Source organism: Heloderma suspectum, chromosome 11, assembly GCF_057233095.1.
Source record: "Heloderma suspectum isolate Gila_16-S chromosome 11, 16-S_ref, whole genome shotgun sequence".
In the NCBI taxonomy this organism is placed as follows: domain Eukaryota; kingdom Metazoa; phylum Chordata; class Lepidosauria; order Squamata; family Helodermatidae; genus Heloderma; species Heloderma suspectum.
The window spans coordinates 4,665,135-4,690,236 of NC_139468.1; the positions used below are offsets into that span (position 1 = coordinate 4,665,135).

At 48.9% G+C, this 25,102-nt stretch overlaps 1 protein-coding gene across 6 annotated transcripts in view; it reads left to right on the top strand.

Moving 5' to 3' along the window:
* RORA (RAR related orphan receptor A) overlaps positions 1-25,102 on the top strand; it is a 511,382-nt gene that overhangs the window by 419,049 nt on the left and 67,231 nt on the right. For 5 of the 6 annotated variants that reach the window (XM_084816678.1, XM_084816680.1, XM_084816681.1 and 2 more), the window contains exon 1: positions 2,198-2,386. The exons of the other annotated variant lie outside the window; for it this stretch is intronic. In XM_084816678.1, coding sequence (XP_084672804.1) covers positions 2,359-2,386 — 28 coding nt within the window. In that variant the 5' untranslated portion in view covers positions 2,198-2,358. Of the gene's footprint in view, positions 1-2,197; positions 2,387-25,102 lie in introns of those variants that run through there. 6 annotated transcript variants of the gene reach the window in all.

A 25,102-nucleotide genomic window follows, 5' to 3' on the forward strand; every position in this document is an offset into this window, starting at 1 on the left:
CTGTCCCCTCCCCACTGACTTCCCCCCTCTTTTATTTACATATTTGTCTTCTCCCACACTGGTGGTGGTGGTGGGGAGTTGCTTCTTTTGAGATGGCCCCTGCGCTGACCCGTCTTTGCATTATCTAAAGACGCAGAAAGCACGCTCCAATGCAAGCTTAATGGATTACTGAATTGATAAATTGACTAAAACCCATATGATTAATGAACAAAGTCTTTTTAAATCAGGAGACAGATTCAGCATGGCTGTAAAGTTGAGTCTTCACCTCATCTTCTGCATATAGCAGGATTCTTCAGTCCTGCGGAAGAAATTAGGATGCTGTCTTGGGGACAGGGTCAACTCACAGCACCCATTCCTGATACCAGCCCTACCTCGCTCCCCATGGCTGGGTCTGTGAGCCCTCTGTCATTTTCATTGCCCACAATGCCCCTGACTAAGTATTGCTGTGGGGCACCGTGGGGAAATTTAAGGGGCCCTGTGCAGCCTCTTCAATCCAGCCTTTTCAGCAACATCCCAGGTTATTGTGCTGGTATCTTTGGTGTCCAAACTCTTGTCTCTTTTGGGATGGGATGCTGATCATCTGATTTGGTCTGACCTCCGGCCAGCTCAGTTCCTTCTCCCCCTCCTTCTGGTCCCTTCTCTTCCTGGCTGTCAGCTCAACTCCCTCTTTTTATTTATTTTTTCTTATTGTAGTTATATTCCATCTCCCGCCATTCCTCTTGCAAGGAGGCCAAGCCTGTTTTGAGCTCCTCCTCCTCCTCTCCATTTTATCCTCACAACCACCCTGTGAGGTAGGTCAGGCCAAGAGCCAGTGACTGGCCCAAAGTCACCCAGTGAGCCTCAGGGATCAGTGGGGGCCAGAACCCATGTCTCCCCAGTCCAGCACTCCAAACACTACGCCAGACTGTCTCTCCCCTCTCCCACTCCCTCTTTCAAGGTTCTTTTTATTTCCCTCCCCACCAGTCCCCCCTCTTGTCCATCCCTCAAGGGGAAAAGTTCGGTATTAGCATCTCTGGGCAGGCCCTTTCGCTCCCCCCAGGAGCGCGGCTGGCCTGTCACGTCAGGCGTGCAGCTGTTTGGGGACAAACGCGTCAGCGAGGTGGCCGCCCTGTCTCGGATCTACTCCCGGGAAGAGCACGCATAGGATTGCAGCTGTCATGTGCGAATGTTTTATAGGAGACTTTAGGATACATAGCATACATAGCCAGTGTGTGGTGTAGTGGCAAGAGGGTTGGACTAGGAGCTGGGAGATCCGGGTTCTAGTCCCCACTCGGCCATGGAAGCTCACTGGGTGACTTTGGGCCAGTCACAGACTCTCAGCCCAACCCACCTCACAGGGTTGTTGTTGTGAGGATGAAATGGAGAGGAGGTGGATAATGTAAGCCGCCTTGGGTTCCTTGCAAGAGGAAAAAAAAGGCGGGGTATAAATGCAATAAAATAAAATAAAATACATAGCATTTAGGATACATAGCACATAGCACACCCTATGTGCTGTGACATGGCAGACTGAGCTTCATGGAGCCAAACGTGGATGAGACTGGGTTGGGCGGCACTCGAACCGAAGCACGTTTCCTCGCAAGGAAACTCAGCTCCGCTGACTCCAGTGAGCGCCCTTCGCGCACCCATGTTCACGGAATTTATTTTATTCACAGCAAAGGGGGCACAGCAAAGGGGGGAAGCCCCCCCCCCCCCCCCGACGTTCAGCGAGAAAATCGAGAGGGCCAAGCGCCGACGCCATCGCAGCCAGACACACGCCGGCTAAAGAGGAAAAGGCACCTGGCCCCCCAGAGGGGAGCCCGCTCAAAACGAACAGGGGCGCTCCTCGCTGGGAAGGCCGCTCCGGCGGAGCTCAGGAGGGCTCTTGCTCCCGAGGAGGCCAGCCCCGGCGCGGAACGCAAAGCGCCCCCCGCCGCTCCGGCCCCCGCGCGCGCCGCTCGCCGCCTCGCGCGCGGCCCCTCCTCGCCGCCCCGCGGATCGGGCCCCGCGAGCCGCCCCGGCGCCCGCCCGCCCGCCCCCGGGAGGAGGGGAGGAGCCGGCCCGCGCCCGCCCCGCGAGTCCCCCGCTGCGGCCGGGCGGCGCGCGAAGGGGCCGGCCGCGGGGCTCCGCTGGTCACATGGCGGCTCGGCTGGGCCGCGGCGCGGGGGCGGCGGGGGCGGAGCGGGCGGAGGAGGCTGCCGCCGCCGCCGCCGCCGCTGCCAGGGCCGGTCGGCGCTGCCTGGCGGGCGCCTGCTGACGAGGCGGAGGCTGCTCGGGCCAGCCAGCCCGGCCGCGGCGCACGGCGAGGCGAGCGAGGCGAGGCGAGGCGCGCCGCTCCCCTGGCCGCGCCGCCCGCGCCCCCCTCGCGCCCGCCGGCAAAGGATGTGCTTGGTGGTCGCCGCGATGAAAGGTGAGCGAGCCCGCCGGCGCCCCTGCCCCTCTCCGGCCCCAGCTCGGCTGCGCGCCCCGCCGGGCGCCTCTGGTCCGGGGAGCCGCCGCCCGCCGGAGCGCGATCGCGGCGCGGCCCCTCCCCCCGTATGGTGGAGTGGAGCTTTACTCCCGAGGAAGCCTGTGAGGTTTTTTGCTCGCGCGCGACGGTGCTTTCTGTGGCGTAAACATGCCCAGGATCAGGTCCCCGGACGGCTGGAGTGGGGGCAGCGCGGGGCGCGCCTGCCAGTCCCCGGCCGCGCGCGCGGCGGGGAGCTCGGTCCGTGCGCCGCAGGAGCAGCCGCGCAGCCCATCGACCCCGGGAGCCTGCGCGGGCCGGGGAGGGCCGCGCGGGGCCGCCCGGCTTGGGTGCAGGCGGAAGGGGAGAGGGGCCTCGCCCGCTTCAGCGGCGCTCGGGCGGGGCGCGGTCCCCGACGGCGGGGTCCGCCTCGCCTGCCTTGGCTTCCGCCGGGCAGCCCGGCGGGGGCTGTTTCCTTGCGCCCCTCGGGCCCCGTCGCGGACTGGCGTCTGCGGAGCGCCGGACGCTACACCGCAGACCTTGGCAAACGCGGGACCCCCCGCTCACCCCGCTGCCCTGGGCGCGCGCTCCGCGCGGCAAAGCAGGGGGCCCGTCCGGGGCGGCGGGAGCGCCGCCCTGTCTTTCTGTGGAAGTTAGAAATCCCTCCCCTGGAGGAGACGGTTTTAAGACGCCAAGTATTTGAGATCAGTGTCGGGAATATTCAACACTGGGGGAAAGTGTGAGGAGTCAGACCTGAAAACTTTCTCCACGAGCAACAAGAGAGTATTAAATTGAGGGGAAACTTTGAAGCGTAATTCTTCCGTGGGTGCGGGTGATGAGACATACGAGGAGGCCTGGCCATCGCTTTAGTTCTCTCCTCTCAGCCCCAGTTTCTTCACCCGCGGGTCAGCTCGGATCTTGCTCATTGACAGGGGCCTTTGTCTGATTGGCCAGTTGTTTGTTGCTAAGATCCAAAATTGGCTGGATGATCGCATGTTACACGGAACTCTTCATCGTGTGAAAACAATAGGACCTGAATACTAGTCAGAGGAGAAAGTCAGTGGCAGCTGTGGGTGCCAGCAGTACTGATGTAACCCAAAGCTTGTGGTCAGAAGGGCATCCCCAAAATGCCAGATTCTGTGCTGTGTATGGTAAAACATAAACTCCTGCTCGCCACAGCATCCCTCCTCAACTATTAGAGTTATCTGTTGTTAATTTCTGTGCTGTCTTTGTTTCCAGTGTGTAAGATACTTTACGATTCAGATTCTGTTTTATTCTGATTTCAACACAGTTGGGGCACCTGTCAAAGGTCATTCCTTGTGCTTTTTGCAGGATAATTCGGTTGCTCAAAGACTGGAAGGCAGTTTATGCTTTCAGTGCAAAAGTTAGATGGAAAGAGATTCCTTTTAACTACTTATCTGTTGCAGAGGTTCAGAGTAGCAGTGACTGAAGTTGTGTAGAGCACACAGATACCCAATCTTTAAAATGTAATTTCTCCTATCTGGCGGGGGACTTCTTAAAAAAATCTTTGGGGCTCTGCTATAAAGAGCTGGCAGAGGCAGAAATGTTCCGTTTCCAAAATATATCAATTTTTAAAGAGGAGCAAAAAGAAGATCTGGACTGACCTTGATTGGATCATGGAAAATCAGACATTTTCAAATCATAGTCCATGCATGTCCTTTAATAGCCATCATTTCAAGAAAACCATTGGAAGGTTTGCATTTTTGTGTCTGAGAGAAATCTAAAACTTTTTGTGGAATGTTTTCAATTAGCCCTCCTGCCACATAATAAAAAACGATTTTGCAATTTCATGTGCTTAGTTTAAAAACAACGACACTGGAATAATATAACAAAGTCTGGATAGTGAATTCTGTAGAAAAACATATTTTTTCTAATTATCCAGTCGTGCAGTTTTCATGATGTTGTGTCTCCGTTAAAATTCATTGTCTGGATTTCTCTTTCTGACTGGGGCACTTAATGATAAGGAATCGGTTGGTTGTGCATTTTTAATAATGATACGCATGAAAACAGGATGGTGTGTGAGTTGCCTGCTTTTTTTAATGGTGCAAAGCACTAAAGGAACACATCTAGCATTCTACTAGACTAATTTTGTCTATATGTTTGTCTCATTGCAAATACGAGAAGCTTGATTAGCTCAAAGAGAGGCAGCGTTCTCCTTATTAGACAAGTTCTTATGAAACTTTAATCTATAAAGGCAGTGAATGAATACTAGTCCTTTAAGTCCCCCGGTATATTTATTAAGTTACTTCCTATACAGGGTTAAAACTGCTTGAGTCTAACTTCTCTCTCTCTCTCTCTCTCTCTCTCTCTCTCTCTCTCAAACAATTAGTAAATGCTTCCTAACATGCAGCCTGATCCCAGCAGACTTACTTAGAAATAAGTCCTTCTGAGTTCAGTTGGGAATTGCTTCCTAGGAAGTGGTGTTTAGGACTTCAGCCTTAGCCCAGCTCAGTGCTAGACGGAACATGGTTATGTGATCCTGTGAGCTTTCAGGAGCTAAGCAACATGGAATGTGACGCTGACCCTGCCATGTGCCAAGGTGAGGTGGCAGATTTGGGGCACTATTAAAGGAGATGGAGTGGGCTACAGGCAGGTCTGGACCCTGGGGCACAATCCATTGGGAAGCACTGCTGCACGGGGTCTGTTGACATGGACGGCCATGCTCCTGCGCATCTCCCATTCGTCTCAATGGGGCATGTGCAGGAGTCCTCCCCTGTGGATTGCGCCCTATATTAATGAATGAAAAGGTCGTCATTTGGGTTTTACTCCGCAGGCACCCAGATGTCTTGGACCAACCCTGCTGGACAAAATAACTGAGCGAGAGAGAGGACTGGAGTTGAATGCATAGTTCTGGATTGGGGGTGAGGAAGGCAGCTAACTGGGGCAAGTTGGGTGCCTGTCGAGGTCCCAGGAAAAGCTTTGGGGAGGACGTGGTCTTTGGCATGTTGTTTTACATTGGCCTTGTTATGTCGTTCTTTAGGTCTAGGTCTTCCTGTCTGCTGTGCTGTGTGATGGGGAAAACTGATCTCTCAAAATGACTCTGAATTCCCGGTGTTGCGTTAGCTTCGTTTTGACTCATGGCACTTTTAGGATTTGGCATTTTGATTCATTTGAAATACTGTAGAAGACATGCATGTTAGCAGCAATTATTTGCCTTTCCTGATTTTGTAGGACTGTGATGCTCAGCTACATTTGCTTTTTGTCTTATTGGGACTCCCTGACAAATAGATTTGTGTGAATGATTATTTTTCCCCTCCCCACTTTCTCTAAAATGCCATACCTCTTGTCTTGCACTGACCTCTGGCTGCCAGGAAATAGGTCTTTGGCTGGTGTGCTCAAAGAGAACTAGACCAGAAGTGACACAGAGAGCAATTAAAAAAACAAAAAGCACTAAGATGAAATGCACAGAGGAGGTTGCCGAAATATATCTAGGTGGTTAGAATATTTTATTTATTGTTGGTTCTGCCATAGCGTTTTTGAGGGGATGTAATTATGTATAACTGCTCTGAAGATGAAGCAGAACCAAAGTGAATATACACACTTCCATATTCCTTTAAAAAAAATAGAAAGACAGAAGTACATTCACTCTATCCCTTCAAAATTAGCTCCATAGCCAGAGGTTGTCTGCGAGCCAGAAGTCTTCTGTCAAATATCTTTTTCTTCATTCAAAAAGTAGAAACAGTCCCATTATGTACCAGGGGTGAAGAAGAAATACAAGCCCCCGTTGATGAGTAAGGGCCTGTTCACACGCTATACTTGAGGTAATTGTGGTCTCCTTCGGAGAAATCCTGTGAAGCCCAGTTACATTTTATAGTTAACCAGTCTGAGGCCATGTGGGTATTCTATGGAGTTGGTTGATGATAATGATAGTAATAATATTGAATGTTAATATAGGTTGTGCAAAGTTCTCCAAAATAAGTTAATAATCCTGACAACAATAATACTCCTGCCAATAATCTTGTAAAATAGGTCAGTTATTGGTAAGGAGATAAGAGGCAGGTATTTAGACGTGTTGTTTTGGAAAGTGAATTTCTATAAGCCAGCAACAATAGATATATAACTGAAGTGGTGGCTTTATATGCCTCTGTAGTCGATCTCTCCCGCCCCCCCATGCATGCAATGGATTGCTTTAATGATCAGTGATTGTATAGAATTCGGCATTCTGTCTTCTGTTTATCAAATAATGGTTTTGCCATGACGTTTGCTCTGAGCAAATCTCCATAGCATATGCCAATTCAAGTACGATTACTTCTGGATTTTATTTTGTGTTGATATTTTCATTTTATTGTGGTTTATGGCCAAATAAATAAATTTAATGACTGCCATAGTTGTAGTATTGTTATCCCCACTTTACAGATGGGGAAGGCTGATGCTGAAAGAGAGAGAAGGAGAACTGCTTATGTAAGGCCACCTGAAGATAACATATGTGAAGGGCTTTAAATAGTGCATAGATCAGCCTCCCCCACTCTGGTGCCCAGCAGATGTGTTGGACGGGTGCCCAGAATTAGCTACTGTCTGTTGGTGCAGATGCCTGGGTTCTGTGTGGTTTTATTTCATCTAGCACAACTCTGAACTGACTTCAAAGGGTTGGCCAGAGGGGGATTCTTTTGGCTGGGAGCCTGTTAGCATTTTGGGTACCAAAATTGCATGAACGCACACACACCACTCCAGCCAGTCATCACAGGAAGTAGTCAGGTCCACATATTATTAAGGGAGCAATTCTGTGGCCACTAGTCAATGGCTAGATGGCCATAGGATATCTGGTTTTCCGGGTAGCGACTTTGGAGTCCGCGCTGCAAGGTCGATTCCTGGAGAACTGACCTTCCCCCCTTCCGAGCTGCCTGTGCGCCGCACTTGGAACAGGAGCGTGGATCGGCCAAAGCAGGGCATTCTGGAGGGCATTCCAGGGCGGGGAAGGCGGAAATGCTAGTACGACACATCCTATGTGTCGCCCAGCAATCTCCTCCCCTGATCTGCCTTCCCACAGCTAGACAGCCGAAAGCAGCTGTCTAGCTGCAAATGCAGGGCAGGAGAAGTGCGGAGGGAAAGATCCCCCCGCGCTTCTCCTGCCCTGCATTGGCTAGGCGGTTGCTTCTGAGTTTGGAGGTGACCACCTATCCCCATAGGATTGCACCCTAAAGATTTTAGGCTGCAACCCTAAGGACCCTTACTAGTGAGTAAGACTTACTAGTACGACTAATGAGTAAGAGATGGGACTGACTTCTGAGCAAAATATGCCTAAGACTATACTGTGAGCTGCTTTGGATGTCACAGTAAACCATGGTTTATTGTGATGGGAGCAAAGCTTAGCAAGCCTTGAGACAGCATGCACCTCTTTCCCCTTCCCTCCTCTGATGTGGACCTGAGAAGGAAATTGAAAGCTTTTGCTTCCATCTTTTATTAACTGCAGCTTGTTGTTTCATCCAAATGATAAATTGTTGTTCATCATAGCTGTGGCTTGTTTGAAACTAGCCAGCTTCTTAAACCGTGGTTTGAAGTTCAACTTCAAACCATGGTTTATGAAGCAGGTTAGTTTCAACAACTCATAGTTAAGATTAACCACAGTTTAAAGTTCAGATGTAACACAAAGCTACAGTCAATTGACCTGTGCATTTTAGCTTGCTGTACATCTCTTTTAATGTTTGATTATTGTTTTTATGGGGCTCTTTTATATTTTGTAAGCTGCTTTGACCAAGTCCTTTTTTGGGGAAAGGGGAAAAATGGGATATAAATTTAGTAAATAAATAGTAATAATTAATGAAGGAATGGGGGAAGGAGAGTGTGTGAGCCTTATGTGGCTTGTTCCTGTCATGATAAATCAGGGATAAGGAACTTGCGGCCTGCCACATGCTGGACTACAATGCCCATCAGCCCCAGCCAGCATGGCCAGTAGTCAGTCTTGATGGGAGTTGGGGTCAAACAACATCTGGAGGGCCACAGGTTCCCCATCCCTGTGATGATCCAGATGTATCATGACATCTGAGTTGACCCTGAAGTGGAGCATGTTTAAGGTTTGGTTGCCATGCCCCTATTGCTGCTGTAGGCAGTGCCAGTCAAATCCCACTACCAGGTTCCTGTGTGATTTCCCATGAACAGTTGAAGCTGCCTTGCACTGAGTCTGACTGCTAGCCCATCTGGCCCAGAATTGTCTACTGGACTATCAGTGGCTCTCTGGGATCTGAGTCCTGGGTCCGGTTTCCCAGCCCCAGCAAGCCGTTTCGCCACCTGAGGTAGGAGAGAACATGTGCTGCCACTGCTGCATCGCAGCCCTTCTGCCGCTGCATCGTGCCTCCTTCCCTTTCCACATCGCGCCCCCATTACCCTTTCTGCCTCGGCTCTATGGAGAGTCACACGGCTGGAAGAAGTGGTTGCGGGGCTCTCACAAGAGATTGCCCAAGTCTTGTGAGACTCAGACGACCATTCCCAAGAGCCAGTGCAGCAGTGACAAAAGTATGGGGGGGTGCAACGAAAGAAACAGAGGTTGGGGGGGCTGCTCCAGAGAGCCCTGCCGGCCGCATTGCCACAGCAGGAGAGCAGCTGGTAGGGTTCCCAAGAGCACCCGCTCCCAGCGGTGGCAGGGGGGGAGTGGCACAGTTTGCCACTCCTCCCAGTCTGCTGCCTGATGCAGGTGCCTCACCCTGCTTCATGGGAGGGCCGGCTCTGCATTGTCCAGCCCTGTTGTCAGAGATCCTCTTAAGGGGAGCTGCCTGGGATTGAGCTTTCTGCATGCAAAGTATGTGGTCCATCGCTGAGCATGATCTTTGCCATCCTTCCTCAACCTGGTGCTCTCCCGATGTGTTGGACTACAACTCCCATAATCTGTCTGGAGGATTATGAGAGTTGTAGTCCATCACATCTGGAGGGCACCAGGTTGGGAGAGCTTTATCTATGTGAATGATGAAGCTGCTGGGGTTCATTTCTTCAGAGGCTGAGAATATAAGAAGAGCCCGGCTGGATCAGGACAAAATCCCATCCATTCCGGCATCCTGCTTCCCGCAGTAGTCCATCAGATGCCTACGGGAAGCCCATAAGAGGACATGAAGGCAATAGTGTTCTCCGGCTGTTGCTTCCCAGCAACTGATACTCAACAGCATGCTGCCTTTGGACATGGAGGTTCCATTAAGACATCACGACTAGTAGCCATTGATAGCCTTCTCCACCTTGAGTTTGGCAAATGCCAAATGCCCTTTGAAAGCCATTGGAGTTGGGAGCCATTGCCACATCTTGTTGCAGTGAATTCCATAGTTAACTGTGCTCCCCCTTTGAGAGTCTTCTGGCAGGACAGATGCAGATGCCTGAGGGTGACATTCAGATAACTCTAAGGTGGGGCACAGGCCAGTGGGAAGTCCCCTGGCACAAGCTCCACTGAGATGAATGGGAACCATACAAGACCGTGCTCACGTGCTCTTGTGCAGCTCCTGTACATTTTCATGGGACTTGTGCTAGAGGACTCTTTCGTGGTCTGTGATCCACGGGTTGGATCCCTCTGTCTGTCACTCTGCTGCCATCCTTAGTGGCCCCTAGACCCTGTTGTTCATCGCAGCCATCTGGTCACCTCTGTCCTTGCTGGAACCGATCTGGTGCCTGTGACGAACGCCTAGAAACAGCGAGAGTGTTTGGTGTGAGCTCGTCGTCGTGCTTAGCAGCTTTGTGACTTCGGGCTGGAGCGCCGTCGAGCTTTTCCGCCTGTCTTAACTTGTGCTGCTGTAACGTCAAGGGAGGCGAAACAAATATATCCCCAAAATATGTTGGTGTAGAAGGCACTCCACCCACAGAGGTCCAACTGACGTCAGTGAGAGTTTTGCGTGTGCGTAGTGCAGCCGTATCAGGCCCGTGGCTGAGGGGCGTGTGCGCGCGCGTTGTTTTTTTCCATGGCACATTGGCGAACACGCCTGTCTGGAAATACCTGCAGTTCTGAGGCATCTTAGATAATGGCAGGCCTGGGCCGTGCTTAAAATGTTTTGGGAAGCAGATGGGATCACCTCGTGAAAGGGAAGGTGTAAGGAACGTTCTTGGACCCTAGGTGCACATTCTGTCCTGTGCCTTCCCAAATGCAGCGCTCTGCTGCCACTCTGGACTGCCCTGCCCTGCCCATGGGACAAGTGGTACAGACGCTGCAGGAGACGACCTTGCAAAGGAGCACTGAACAACAGGACCTGGCCGCTCCCTCGCTCCTGTGAGTAGAGTCGGGATACCAGACCATTGACCACGGAGAAATATTCCATGAAGTCGAGAATGCCCTTGTGTAAGTGGCCGTCCACGGAGGGCTCAGGTTTTAGCGATGGCAAGAGCGAGGGAATCTCACCAGGGGAAGTCTCCTGGTCATGGGGGTGTATGATGTGGGGTGGCCCAAAGTTTAATTTTGGGGTGCAGAGGTGTACAAACTTCAGTTCCTTGTTCAGACTGCAGCTCTGTGTTGAATGAGGAACTGGGAAAGAGGGAGGAACCTTGTGCCCCCTTGCTTCTGAGGCCTGGGGAGCCAGGGCCACGCAGAGATACGGCGCGTTTCAGAGACCTCCCTGCTCCCCATTACAATCCTCCTTCCCAAGGCCGCCTTCCACCCCCACCCCGCCCTCCACTGTTCCCCTACTGGGTATTTGGTTAGTACAATATGAATAGAATGCTCTCTTGGTGGTGTTAGAAAAACTTTGGATTCTGAATGTTCCTTCCTTGTCGTAGTCAGGAGATGATAAGCTCAGATGGTTTTGCTGGGCATGCCTTCAAGAGACTCCTGCAAATAGTTAGTTAAATTGTTCTAAAATCTGCCAGTCGGGATGATTTAAGAGCTTCTCTCCCCCCACCCATTCCCACCCCTCCATTGCTCTACTTCATTTGGCAGCAAGAGTGTAACTTTTAAAGCCACCTTTATGGTATTTATCTCCCGAACTGTAATTGGCCATTACAGCTGATAACTCAAAAAGATCAAGCGAGCAGCTCATTCTCTCCTTTCACAATGTGCCTTTTTGCTTGAAGATTTATAGCTGAGGAACGTCCCTGTACAAACGGCCCCACAGCTGTCTCGGAGACCTCTGCTGCCTTCTTGAAGCTCTCCTCGCCTCTCATGTCTGCCATGGTTGATGAAAGATTCTTGATTCTTAAAACTATTCTATGATTCTCACTCTGCGCCTTTCGAAATAGAAACCAATACGCCTTGGGGTCTACGGCCTTTCTCTTCCAGTGGTTTGGAACAGACATAACTCCAATCTGTGGCTTGTTGTGTTAACCTTGGCTGTGATCCCAAACATGCGTGTCTTAGCTTGCCAAGCTAAGCCCTGTCCCTGGAAGGTGTGTACAGGAATTCCACAGGGAGACCTGGCTATCCCTAGAAAGGTTGATAATGGCCCCCTTCGCATGGAACGACAACCCATTTTTTAAAAAAAAACTGGGTTCCAATTCTGGCTCGTCTCTCCCCCGACAAGCCAGAGTTCCTCATTCCTACATCATGCTGATTCATATGTCATTGCAGCAGGAGCAATCAGGCAGCGTGTACCAGCATGCTTGCTCATTCTCAACAACCTCAGCAAGCTTGTTTGTGAGATATGACCTGGGCCATTGTGGAGAACATGTCTTAACCATGCTTTATTTGATTCAGATGTGCCATTTAACCATGGTTGATGCAAGCCAGATTGTGGGCAGTGTTTAACCGTGGTTTATTTATTTATTTCATTTCTGTACCACCCAATAGCCAAAGTTGTCTGGGCAGTTCACAAAAATTAATACCAAAAAGCACAGGATAAAGCAATACAAAATATAAAAGCATTAAACAATACAACCAGAATAAAACCAGAATCAGGCCAGGAAATGGACCGGCAGCTGGAAAAGTACTGGCGTAATGTGATCTTGTTGGCCAGTCCCTGTTAATAATCTTGCTGCCCTGTTTTGGACTAGCTGAAGTTTCCGGACCGTTTTCAAAGGCAGCCCCACGTATAACGCATTGCAGTAATCCAGACGAGAAGTTATCAGAGCATGGATAACTGTAGCTAGGCTCCCTCTGTCCAGATAAGGGCGTAGTGGGTATACCAGCCTAAGCTGATAAAAAGTGCTCTGTGCCACTGAGTTCACCTGTGCCTCAAGTGACAGTTCTGGGTCCAAGAGCACCCCCCAAACTATGAACCCGATCGTTTCGTTTAGGGGGAGCGCAACCCCCTCCAGAACAGGTTGAATATCACCTAGCCAGGCAGATGTTTAGGAATTCTGACACAACACTTAGCCACGGCTTCGATAATCAAATCTGGTTACATCTTATGCCTGCCTAGGGTCAGGATTGGTCAGGATGACCAATTCAGGATGTGTCTGAATTGGTCAGAACAGCCCTGGGTGCTTGTTTACTCGTACCCTGTATGCTCTGCTGTTCATTTTCCTGCAGGAAAGAGCCAGTGGTGATCATGAGACAGGCAAGACTCTGGGGTTGGAAGCACATTATGATGGAGAGATGCAATAGTACTTGAGGATTGAAAAAAAATCCCAGCCAAAGAACTGGATGGGAGCACAAGGAGTGAGGAGTCATATTCCAGCTAATCAGCCCAACGAGTAACCAATCAGATCAGAAGTTTTCTGAAGGTATCCCGTTCCTTGGTTTTCCATATCTATGAATACCTAGGAGATTCTAGTGACTGTGTACCACAGCTGGGCCCTGGCTGGAGTTATCTGTTGCTAGCTGGGCAAAGTCTGAAGACCAGGATTCATCTGTTTCATCTTCGCTTATCTTAGCAAAACGACAGCTTGAACAGTTCTTCTTCTGTATCACCTCCTCACGAAGGCCTTCTCAAGCCTTCCCCAAGTTTAGCATGTACCCAGCAGGGCTGTTACCTGATGTCTATTGTCCGCAATAAGGTTTCTGCATATTGTTATATAACAATTGCGTTTGGCCACTTCACAATCCACTAAGCTCATTTCCTAATGGAAAAGACTTGTATTTTATTTGGGCATCTGAAAGGCAGAAATGCGTGTGTACACATATACACCCCTACCTGCTTTGGCCCCCCAGGTTTACTTTGGAAAATACATTTTGTGTTAGAAGTTATATTAATAGCTAGTATTGGGGCCATCTGAATGAAAAAGAGGATATTCCCAGAAACATTAACATTTCAGTCTGAAGCATTGAAGAACTCGACAGCAAGGCATCCCGTTCCAGGTTTTGCTGGAGTACGCAACGGAGCAGTTGATGGGAATCCCACTTTCCCCCTCCTCTGCCCTTGCCCTGAACACAACACCTGCCAACTATTTTTATTTCAGTCTTGTCGGGATGCAGCTTTAGGCAGCTTATCCACATCTAGTCTCTCTACCAGGGACAGCCACTTCGTAAGCACCAAAACTACACGACGGGGAGTGTGCCGCTTGTCTGGAAACCGCTCATTGCCTAGCTTTTCTGCAACTGTGTTTTACTGCTGTTTTACTGTTGAAAGTAATTGCTCTGGGCCTGTTTATACAACCAGCAGGGACTGAGTGAATCTCTCCATAGTTAAGGTCAGCTGAGTTCCATCATATGCAGAGCCCAGATTGGTCTCCTTGAGAAGTAAGGTCTTCTCGGTTTGCTGCTCTGGAGCCATGGCATGGCCTTCCATGGAGAGCGTCCTTGGATCTTCCCCTTCTGAAGTACCGCAAGCCGGTGAAAACCGCCCTTCATTTTCTTTCTTTTGTTGGTTTACTTCTGGTTCTTAGGGCTGGTTTGTTTCTGCTTTTTGTTGCTGTTCTTGCTGATTTGGGGTTTTTTATTTGGATTGTGTTTAATTGTTGCTCTAATGCTGTTTTATTGTAAACGAACTACACGCACACACACACAAATACATATGTATTTGTTACATTTAAATCGTGCCTTTTCCTCCAAGGAGTCCAACGCCAGCATACATGATCCTCCACTTCTCTGTTATATCCTCATAACAACCCTGTGAGGTAGGTTGCATGTTTGAATGCTCCCCACGGGTTGAGCGGGGGAACCCTCCCTACACAGAGAAAATGAGCATGCTAGGGAAGGCTAGTCTGAACCTTTCTTCCTGACAGACTAGTTTGCTATTTGTAGGGAGTCCCCCTCTGTAGGGGAAGCAGTCAAGCATGCAACCCCCTACATGGTGTATTCGAGGAACAGCTTTGCCACTTGATCCTGGTGGTGGTGGCGCAAACCGACCCTCAGAGCGATGCTACCACACACACTTGGGCTCTCCCCCTACCTTTCATGGCCATTTGGCTGGAGGGCAGAAATCTGATTTTGTTTGAGGGCTGCTACTCGTACAGAGTGGTGTAGGCAAAGCTGTGAAGGCACAACTCTGGTTTGCAAAGCATCGGTGCCATATTGGAAGGAATGCAGCTGGCAGCCAGCATTGTCATCAGTGCACTAGTCGTAATCGCGCTGGAAAAGTTCAACATCAAAGAGATCACAGCAAACTTTGTGGTAGACAAATACATCAAAGGGCCGATATGGGACAAAGAACTGCAGAGAGATGCAGCAGGGCTTGAGCGGCTCCGGGGGCCCTGCAGATGAGAACAGACATCTCCTTTTTGCAAAGTTGAGGAAAAGGGACCAGTTTTTGGTGTATCCTTTTCTTAGTTTATGCCAAAGGGAAGGATGCATAAGGGAAGGGGTTCTGAAATGATCCCACTGGGTTCGTGTGAATGTTCAGGAAAGCCAGCAACAAAGCCTGAACATAGAGACAGATCAAATGAGTCTGATAAATCAAAGGCTGACTTTAGTCAGTTTTGGTAATTTTGGTTAAGTATGTAAATGGTCGCCCTCCTGCACTAGACTTGCAGTTTTCCAAGTCCGGCTGTCAGTCTTCTCCCATCCTGTGTTGGTGTCCAAGGCTTAATTTTAGCTGGGGTTTACCTAGCCTTGGCTCTGGAGCCTAAATATTTGTAAAATTATTCAAGTATCCAGGCTACTGGTGTTCTTAAAGGATCAGGTTCATAGTTTGGGGGTGCTTGTAGGACCCTCTTTGTTACTTGAGGCACAAGTGTCCTCAGTGGCACAGAACAGCTTTGACCAATGTAGGCTGGTATGCCAACTACAAGTCTACTTGGATGGTGATAGCCTGCGATCAGCGACACGTGCTCTGGTAACCTCCCATCTAGATTACTGTAATGCATTGTATGTGGGGCTGCCTTTGAAGACAGTCTGGAATCTTCAATTAGTATAGCATATGGTGGCTAGGATACTGCCTGGAACCGGCCATTAATATCATATTATGTTAGTGTTGTATCATCTCCACTGGCTCAATTCATTTCCAGGCTCAATTCAGATTTTAACCTATAAAGTTCTTCATGGCTTGGGGCCACAGTATCTGAAGAACTGTCTCTTCCTGTATATTCTTGTCCATGCCCTCAGATCATCATTGGAGGCCCTGCTCTGGGTGCCCCCATATACCGAGATTCAGTGTGTGGCTACTTGTGAGCAGGCCTTTTCTGTGGTGGCCCCCAAATTGTGGAATTTCTTCCCTAGAGATCCGCCTCGCTGCCGCCGCCGCCATTGCAATGAAAGAAAAAAAAACAAAAACGTCCCCTGATAGGCTACGTGACGATTCACGTAGCCTATCACGGCTAGATTTGCAAAGTCAGCCATGATAGGCTACGTGAATCGTCACGTAGCCTATCACGGGTGACTTTAAAAAAAAAAAAAAGAGTGTACGGATAATGGCGGCCCCCATAGGGAGCCGCCATTCCCGTTTCTTATTTGGTCGCTGTAGTCTACGTAAATCTTTACGTAGACTACGGCGAAAATAAGGGCAACGCTATTTGCGTTGCCCTTATTTTCGCTGTAGTCTACGTAAACATTTACGTAGACTACAGCAACTAAATAAGGAACGCGAATGGCGGCTCCCTATGGGGGCCGCCATTCGCGTACGCGCTTTTTTTTTTTTAAGTCACCCGTGATAGGCTACGTGACGATTCACGTAGCCTATCACGGCTGTCTTTCCAGATCTAGCCATGATAGGCTACGTGAATCGTCATGTAGCCTATCAGGGGACTTTTTTTTTTTTTTTTTAACTTTCGTGTTCGCGGCCGGGCGAGGCGGGAAGCCTCCTCCCCGGCCTGAATTTCGGCCGGGCGAGGCGGGAAGCCTCCCCCCCGGCCTGAATTTCGGCCGGGCGAGGCGGGAAGCCTCCCCCCCCCCGGCCTGAACTTCGCGGGGGGAGCAGTGAAGCGCTCCCCCCCACCGCGAACAAGCTGCGAGAAAAGGTAAGTGACTTTCGTCCACCCCTAGTTTTAAGGGTGCGTTTTAAAATTGTCCTTCTCTGAGTTGATATGTTCAAACTATCGAACAGTGGCACTTATTTCACATGCCAGTAAGGTAATGCTCAACATCTTGCAAGGTAGACTCCAGCAATTCATGGAATGAGAATTGCCAGATGTACAAGCTGGGTTTAGAAAAGGCAGAGGAACTAGAGACCAAATAGCCAATATCCGCTGGATAATGGAGAAAGCCAGGGAGTTTCAGAAAAACATCTATTTCTGTTTTATTGACTATTCTAAAGCCTTTGACTGTGTGGATCATAACAAATTGTGGCAAGTTCTTGGTGGTATGGGGATACCAAGTCATCTTGTCTGCCTCCTGAGGAATCTGTATAACAACAGAGTAGCAACGCTAAGAACAGACCACGGAACAACGGACTGGTTTAAGGTTGGGAAAGGAGTATGGCAGGGTTGTATACTCTCACCCTGCCTATTCAACCTGTATGCAGAACACATCATGCAACATGCTGGGCTTGATGAAGCCAAGGCTGGAGTGAAAATCGCTGGAAGAAACATTAACAATCTCAGATATGCAGATGATACCACTTTGATGGCTGAAAGCGAGGAGGAGCTGAGGAACCTTCTGACGAAGGTGAAAGAAGAAAGCGCAAAAGCTGGGTTGCAGCTGAACCTCAAAAAAACCAAGATTATGGCAATCAGCTTGATTAAGAACTGGCAAATGGAGGGAGAAAACATGGAGGCAGTGACAGACTTTGTCTTTCTAGGCACAAAGATTACTGCAGATGCTGACTGCAGCCAGGAAAACAGAAGACATTTACTTCTTGGGAGGACAGCAATGACAAATCTTGATAAAACAGTGAAGAGCCGAGACATCACACTGACAACAAAGGTCCACATAGTTAAAGCAATGGTATTCCCCGTAGTAACCTATGGCTGCGAGAGCTGGACCATAAGGAAGGCTGAGCAAAGGAAGATAGATGCTTTTGAACTGTGGTGCTGGAGGAAAATTCTGAGAGTGCCTTGGACTGCAAGAAGATCAAACCAGTCCGTACTCCAGGAAATCAAGCCAGACTGCTCACTTGAGGGGAGGATATTAAAGGCAAAACTGAAGTACTTTGGCCACATCATGAGAAGACAGGACACCCTGGAGAAGATGCTGATGCTAGGGAAAGCGGAAAGCAAAAGGAAGAGGGGCCAACCAAGGGCAAGATGGATGGATGATATTCTGGAGGTGACGGACTCGACCTTGGGGGAGCTGGGGGTGGCAACGGCTGACAGGAAGCTCTGGCGTGGGCTGGTCCATGAAGTCACGAAGAGTCGGAAGCGACTGACCGAATACACAACAATAACGAGCTGATACGTATTTATTTTCTGCTATTCAAATGTTGTTTTAATTTTTGTTGTTTGTTTTTAAGTGATGGTTTTGGGGGGGGGGGGTTGTGTTTGTTTTTATTATGCCTGTTGCCCTGAAAGCTTCAGCTATAAGATTTCCAGCTACAGGAAAATAAATAAATAAATACAGGCTAGTTGCCCTGATGAGAGGCCGTGGCTTTCAGGTCAGATGATTTGAGCTCCAGCATCCTTTAATTTAGAAATGAAACACAACTGGGATCCATCCGCCCTTGAGATTTTCCACACATCTCTGAGCTTTCTCATGTATTGGCATGTATCTGTTGCTTTGATCTCCCATCCGCTGTACTCGTAGCATATCTGAATGAGAGCTTTAAGCACTCCTGGTTCAGGATGCAAAACAACCCCATTCTGCGTTCTCACAGTGTGATCGGCAAGGACTGGATTCATGGAAGGAGCCCCTCAGTAATGAAGACCTATCCACGAAGACCTCTGGTGATGGAAGGCTGTGCTGCAAATATGGTCAGGCACAAAGTTCCTGCCTTCAGGGTTTGTGACCTGGCAGGTTCCTATCCTGGCAGCGGTCAGAGGCCAGCCTGCGGAAGCACAGAGGAATCGTTGATTTAACTGTGGGAATGCAGCAAACCTTGGCGCTATATAGTTGTCAGTGTCATGGGATTGGCTCTCTGGGATTGTGGGCTGTGGTGTCAGTATCTGGCTTGAACTTTACTTCCCCCAACCAGTGGTTCAGGGAGGAGGGAATCCGAGCCTCACCTGCAGGGCTTCAGCTTTGAGATCTGCGGTTCAGACGTGACCAGGTCAGTCCTACTTTGCCCAGGGCCACCCTCTCTGCAAAGTACGGTCCTGATTAGCAGCCTCAGTGCAGCTGACGAATAGGCAAGCACAGAATATGTCCACACGTTAAATGGTGTTTGTTGGGCAGATTTGCAATCTGCATCGTCCCGGGGGTGGGGAAGAGTAAAAATAAAGCTTAAACAGGCCTCTCGAGAGCTCGGGGTCTGCTGAATGTCCATGTGACATTTTAAAAAAATAAAAACCTGAAGCCTCTCTCTTTCCAAGGCAGCTCTTTGCATTGCTTGCGATCCTGGTTACTCTTCCATCTAATATTGGGCAAGAGTCAGCCCCAAATATGTTTGGCTCCTACGCCACAAAAGCCCGCACAGGCTGACTTCTTCTTTTTTTTGGTACTATGGAAAGTCAGGCATGGGTGGTATTTGTGTGTGTGTGTTTTGCTGACTCAGTCTTCTAACGCATGGCATACTTTTTAACAAGAAATACAGATTTCCTGTGCTGGTAGTTAAATTAATAAGCAAGTGTCTGGAATCATTTTTTTAAAGGAACTAGCCTGCACAAGTTGTGATGTACCAAGCTGAATGTGGCTTGCCAGATGATTGACACTGCACCCCCCTTTTCTTTCTTTTCATTCCATGCAGGTAGCAAAACCAGGTTTATTATGCCACCGGGGGCCACCATCCCCAACTGGTGGGGGTTGCATTTGGCTTAGTTCATCATAAGGTCTCTTCATTCCAGTCCTCATCGGCAAGCTTTCTGCATATGTGCCTGAATTTATGGGCAAGTGGAATGGAAGACCTAGCCTTCCCCCCTAATGGAAATAATCTCTTCAGAGGAGCAATTTTCATCAGGACCCGACAGATGAAAGGGTTAAACTCCCCCTCCTTGCCTGCTGCAATCCCCTCCCACCATGCGCACAGCTGCTATTTGCTTTTTTAAAAATGTGCAAAGGGCAGGGCTAGAACTGTTGGTTGGAAGTTGCAGGGAAGCAGATTTCAGCTGAATATTGGAAGCTGCCTTATACGGAGTCGGACCCTTGGTCCATCTCGCCCAGTATTGTCAACACTGACTGGCAGCAGCGGCTCTCCAGTGTTTCAGGCAGGATTCTTTCCCAGCCCTACCTGGAGATGCTGGAGGTCGAACCTGGGACCTTCTGCATGCCAAGTGGGGGCTCCGCCGCTGAGCTACAGTCAGGAGAAATATTCTAGCAGTGAAGGCTGCTTGGTGCTGGGTGTCAAGGGCTCCTTGGAGGCCTCCCTCAGTCTAATCCAGTAGCCAAGTCCAGACACAGACAAAGGGATTCCTTTCAAAGCTTTATTCTTCTTTTATAACTTAATAACTCTACCGATTGCAACTAGATCTGAGCAGCACAGTACCTATGCCCTAAGTTGGAACAGTTGGTCCCCGTTTGGAAGGGAATTACTGGCAGACCCCTGAACTTAAGGGCCAGGGAGAGTCCCTCCCCTTTTCCCTTGGATCCTCTGGGCGCAGCCGTTGTTTGCGCGCCAACCAGGCACTACGCCTCCTTTCTGCGCCCTCCATTTGACGCCGCTCTCTGCGTCAGCGTTGCGCGTCCACCAAGTCTGCTATCTGCGCTCTGGACTGCTATCTAAGCTAGGAATGCTGGTGGGAGGACTCTCCATCAGCTGTTGGCCCTGGGAAAGAGGAGCGCGCTCCTCTCCCAGGAGCGACTGCTCTTCCTCAGAATCAGAACTACTCTGGGATTCTATGGGCTCAGTGGCCACCCTGACACTGGGCCAGACTGCCTCAGGAGTGGTGGGTTCTCCTTCGCTGGAGGCATTTAAGCAGAGGCTGGTCGTCGATCTGTCAACGATGCTGCATCTGTATCATGTGTTGTGGAGCCTGCATTGAGCAGGCGGTTGGACTAGGTCCTCCTTCCCCAACCTGGTGCCCTCCAGATGTTTTGGGCCATTGGCTATGCTGCCTGGGGCTGATGGGAGTTGAAGTCCCAAACATCTGGAGGACACCCAGTTGGGGAAGGCCAGACTAGATGAACTCCAAGCTCTCGTCCAACTCTCTGATTCTCTGATTTAACGTCGAGTCTAGTTTGCCTAAGGGCATCCAGTAGGTTCATCACAAAGGCAAGATTAGAACCGGAGACTTCTGGATCACAGCCCAGCCTTTCAGCTATCATGCCACAATAGCTTTCAGGCGTTACACAATGGAGGCTTTCTGCAGTCACCTGGCATTTGGCGCCCAGGCGAAGGAACGCGTGATCCATGGGTGGGGCTGTTATGCCACCACCTACCAAGCCACGCTCAGGAAAAGTGGAGTTCTCTGGGCAGGGCTGGTGGTGGTGTGTGGGTGCTAATTGTGTGTCTGCGCCTTCTAAAATAGAGTCTCATGCACATCTGCATGTGGCGGAGGCGGTTGCATAAGCTCCATGGTTGACAACTAAGTTGTGCAAAGTGCCTTCTGTGTAGGCTCTGATGTGTGATTTCCACTGTGGGGTGACATTTTGAAGTTCTTATACAACATGATTCATTGGGATCTAAAGGCATTTGGCTCATGGTGGACTGAGGGTGGGGGGACGGTGGACGGCTGTGATGTTTCTGGCCCGCCTGCGAAGTCTGATTTACCAAACATGTTGCCCTTTAAAGCAAAGCACTTCTTCCACATGGCTCCCATGTGCTCACAGTGGGGTGGAGGAAAGCTTGTCGTCCAGATCCACCCCCATTTGTACTTCCTCATGTGGCCCTGATCACAACAGCAATAGCTATGCTCTGGTTTCCTCCCCTCTGGTTTCCTTCACTCCTTGCAAGGTTGTAGAGAGGTTATAACTAGGGCTGAGCTGAAACAACTTACCTAGATTTGTGTTCATTTTCATGAGTGTTGAGAAGTTTCCTTTGTTTTTAATCTTTTTTAAAAAAAAAACCCAAACGGTTCTTACAAACGTATTTGCATTTGGTGTTCAGTGCCCTTTTGTTTTCCTGGCTACTGCTGCTTCTCGCTTTGAGGTCTTTTTCTTCTTTGTTACCCTCATTGCTGCCTCCCTCACTTGCCCTCACTACTGTTTAATCTGGCTGTGGTAACTCACATGATCTAGTTGACGATGGCACATTACTTTTAACATGGTGACATAATGGATGCTCAACAAACAAAACCACAGGGATCAACAATAGCCACACGGAATGGTAGAGAGGGCAAAGGAGAGTGAGGGCAGGAAAGAAAAAGAGAAAGGATGTTGATAAGAAGCAATAGCCAAGGAGATACAAGGGTGCCAAAAGGCATTGAAACAACATGAATATTTAGTGAGGTGTATTTTTTTCCAAGAATTAATTCACTGCATCAAATATTCTGATTTTAAAATGATTTGAAATTAGCAAATAGTTGGTGCCACCTTAGTTGTAAGAGGACAATGCTGCGATTTAGAAGATCTAATTTGTGTAATGTTAGCAAGGAAGCTTCAAAATGTGGGTCACGTCTTCCCTTTTTAAGATACTTTGATGGAGAAAATTAGCAAATGGGTTGCTCCATCTCTCTGGCAAGAATTTGGCAACTCTGCTTATTTAAGTCTTGGAAAGGCAAGCTCTTGGAAGGAATAGCCCTGAATTCTTCAAATCCTCTTTCCAAAGTCCCTTCTGTTTAGCATACAAATTAAATTCACTAACATTAGTCTTCTAAAATCTTAAGCTTCCCATCGCAACCAAATTCCGTTCTGGCAAGGAGACCAAGGCCTCGGGCGTTTTTCTGGGGAAACCTGTTCTTGTGGGAGACGTCATTCTGAAGCAGAACAATTTCGCTTTAATTTTAAGATTGATGTAACCAATCCTTTTTCTTAGGATGGTGCTCTGCCAAGCGCTGCTGCCCATCATCCTCCATTCATTACCATGTGGCTTGGGAGTCGCTCCCTCACAGGCTCAATTGAAACGAATGGAAGTTGCACCACTTCGGTTCTTGGCCAACCAGGCCTGTAATATTTGTTTTCCTTTTTTAATGCGGTATCTTAAGTTGTTGCCAGTCGGTTTCTCCACAGATGAAAACTGGTGTCATGTGCTGGCTTTGTAAATAATGAGCCAAGAAGTTCAAATTTCACCTTGGCCACAAACTTAACAAGGGGCCTTGCACATGCTGTTAAAAGGTCAGCCTCAGTACTTCCCTATCTGTAAAGTGGAGGTTCTAATATTGACCTTACAGGGCTCTTGAAAGGATGAACAAAATAATTTGAATGGATTGACACTTCTGTCTTTCTCTAACGCCATACCGTGCCTTTCTGCAAGTGCTCTCAAGGCAGCTTATAAAATAAACCTGTTATGGAAACTTAATAAATAACAAAGTTTTTTTAAAAACCAGTAAAAACTGCATAAGAGTAAAACAGGTAGCAAGTGACAAAATAAGAACAGCAGCTATAACCAGTAAAAAGATCTTAAATACTACTTGTTGCTCAGTCGCTAAAATATAGCAATGAAGAAACCACTTGAACTTGCCGAGGAAGAGAGGTCCGGAATTTGGGTGCCAGCACAGAAAAGGCCTGTTCTCTGGGAGCCACCCATTTAACTTTTGGAGGCAGGTACACATGGAGACGGGCTTCTGCAGATGAGCTCAGTTGACAGGCAGCTTCAGATAGCAGAAGGTGGTTTGCCGGGTTGTATTCAGCTCGCCAGCCAAATGTAGCAGCCCAGAAGGGATGGATAAACCTGGATAAACTTCTGTAGCAACTTTCTGCAACCTGCTGCCCTTCAGATGTGTTGGACTACAACTCCCAGCATGCCCAGCCAGCATGACCAATGGCCATGTTGGCTGGGCATAATGGGAGTTGTAGTCCAACACATCTTGAGGGCACCAGGTTGAGGAGGGCTGTTCTGAGGTTTGCTGCCTTCCTGGGACTGTAAAAGTGGTGGGGGAGGGAGGTGTCAAGCAGGCTGTGCTTTGTGATTTGTGATTAGTGATTTGAAGGCTTGGGAAAAAACCCAGAAAAAATCAGAAAAAGTATCCCAGATTTTCCAAAGATCCCTGGGAAAATTAGCCCCCCCCCCCATTTTTTTCATTCCGTCCCCTCACCTGGCCATTTTTTTAAAATTCCCTTTTCCCCAGGCCTTGGGGAAACACATCTCTAGCCATGATACACGTGCATTCAGCTTTATGCATCCCAAGGTGCAAGCCTGATGTTACGAAATACGCAATGCAAATATATTTTTTGCACTGAATAAAGGAGAGGCGCTGTGTTGACCAGAGCCGCAAAATGTAGTTGTTGTTGCAGTTGGTGGTTTTTGTTTTGCCTTTGGCTCAGGCTGCAACGCCCAGCGAGGATGGCCTTTTGCACAGCACCCATTTAGCGGGGCTTGTATAGCAGTTGGCTGTGTGTGGCATATACCTCCCTGCCGTTCTGCATCTTGAAGGGGACCCCAAACCCGCTGCCCAAGGCACAGCAAGGCCACCTCTGCAGTCAGGATCAGCTGTTCCTCCCCGAAGGGCAACAGCTTGGTTTTGAGGCAAGAGCCAGGCCTGGCCTGTAGAATGTATCGTACTGTTTCCAGATGCTTTTCTGGCCTTCTCAACCAACATTCTGGTGTTTTCCACGAAGAAAACGATCAAAACACTTCCGCTGGCGCACACAAGGGTACTTCTTCTATTTGTCCTGGCTTGGCCCTGTTAATTTCAGGAGAAATGTAGCCCACAAATTCTTTAAAGGGAAGAAAAGACATGCGGGTGTGTATATCCGGCAGAGTGGCAGCCACGTCTTAAGAGTGATTTTCTTTTTGTGGTAGATAAGCTCCTTAAATTGTCTGCAAAATATTCTGGTTCTGATACTGAATTTGTTGTTTGAAGCCAAAAGCTCTTCTTTAGAAATAGGAACAAAAAATAGTTTCTGGCAGAAGGTCAATCAAAATTCTGCTTTGTTCACAGATCACCAAATAATTTGATAATGATCAGAATTGGCAGGCGTGGGGACGAAGTCTTCTATGTATGCGTCACACATTTGTTTTAGGTACCACCATCCTTACAGCAGCCTGACACACAACAATGAAATGAGTGATACTTCTGACACAGGGATAAGCAACGGGGAAAGTTTTGCCTGGTTAATTTCTGTGTGCCAGGCTACTTGTTAATGGTACCGGAGCAGAAAAAAGAAAGCCAGGTGGCACTTCTGCCCACGTGGGCACAGGACTGACTTCTGTTCTGGATGATCACTAACGTTAGGCAACACTTCCAATTTTGCAAAGTTTGAAACCTATGATGATCTGTTGTTGCTGTGAAGTCGGTCTCTAGTTGCTCCCATTTTATATATGGGTAACTGAATCTCAGAGCAGGTGGGATTTTAACCTAACTCTCAGAGGTCAAAGTCCAGCT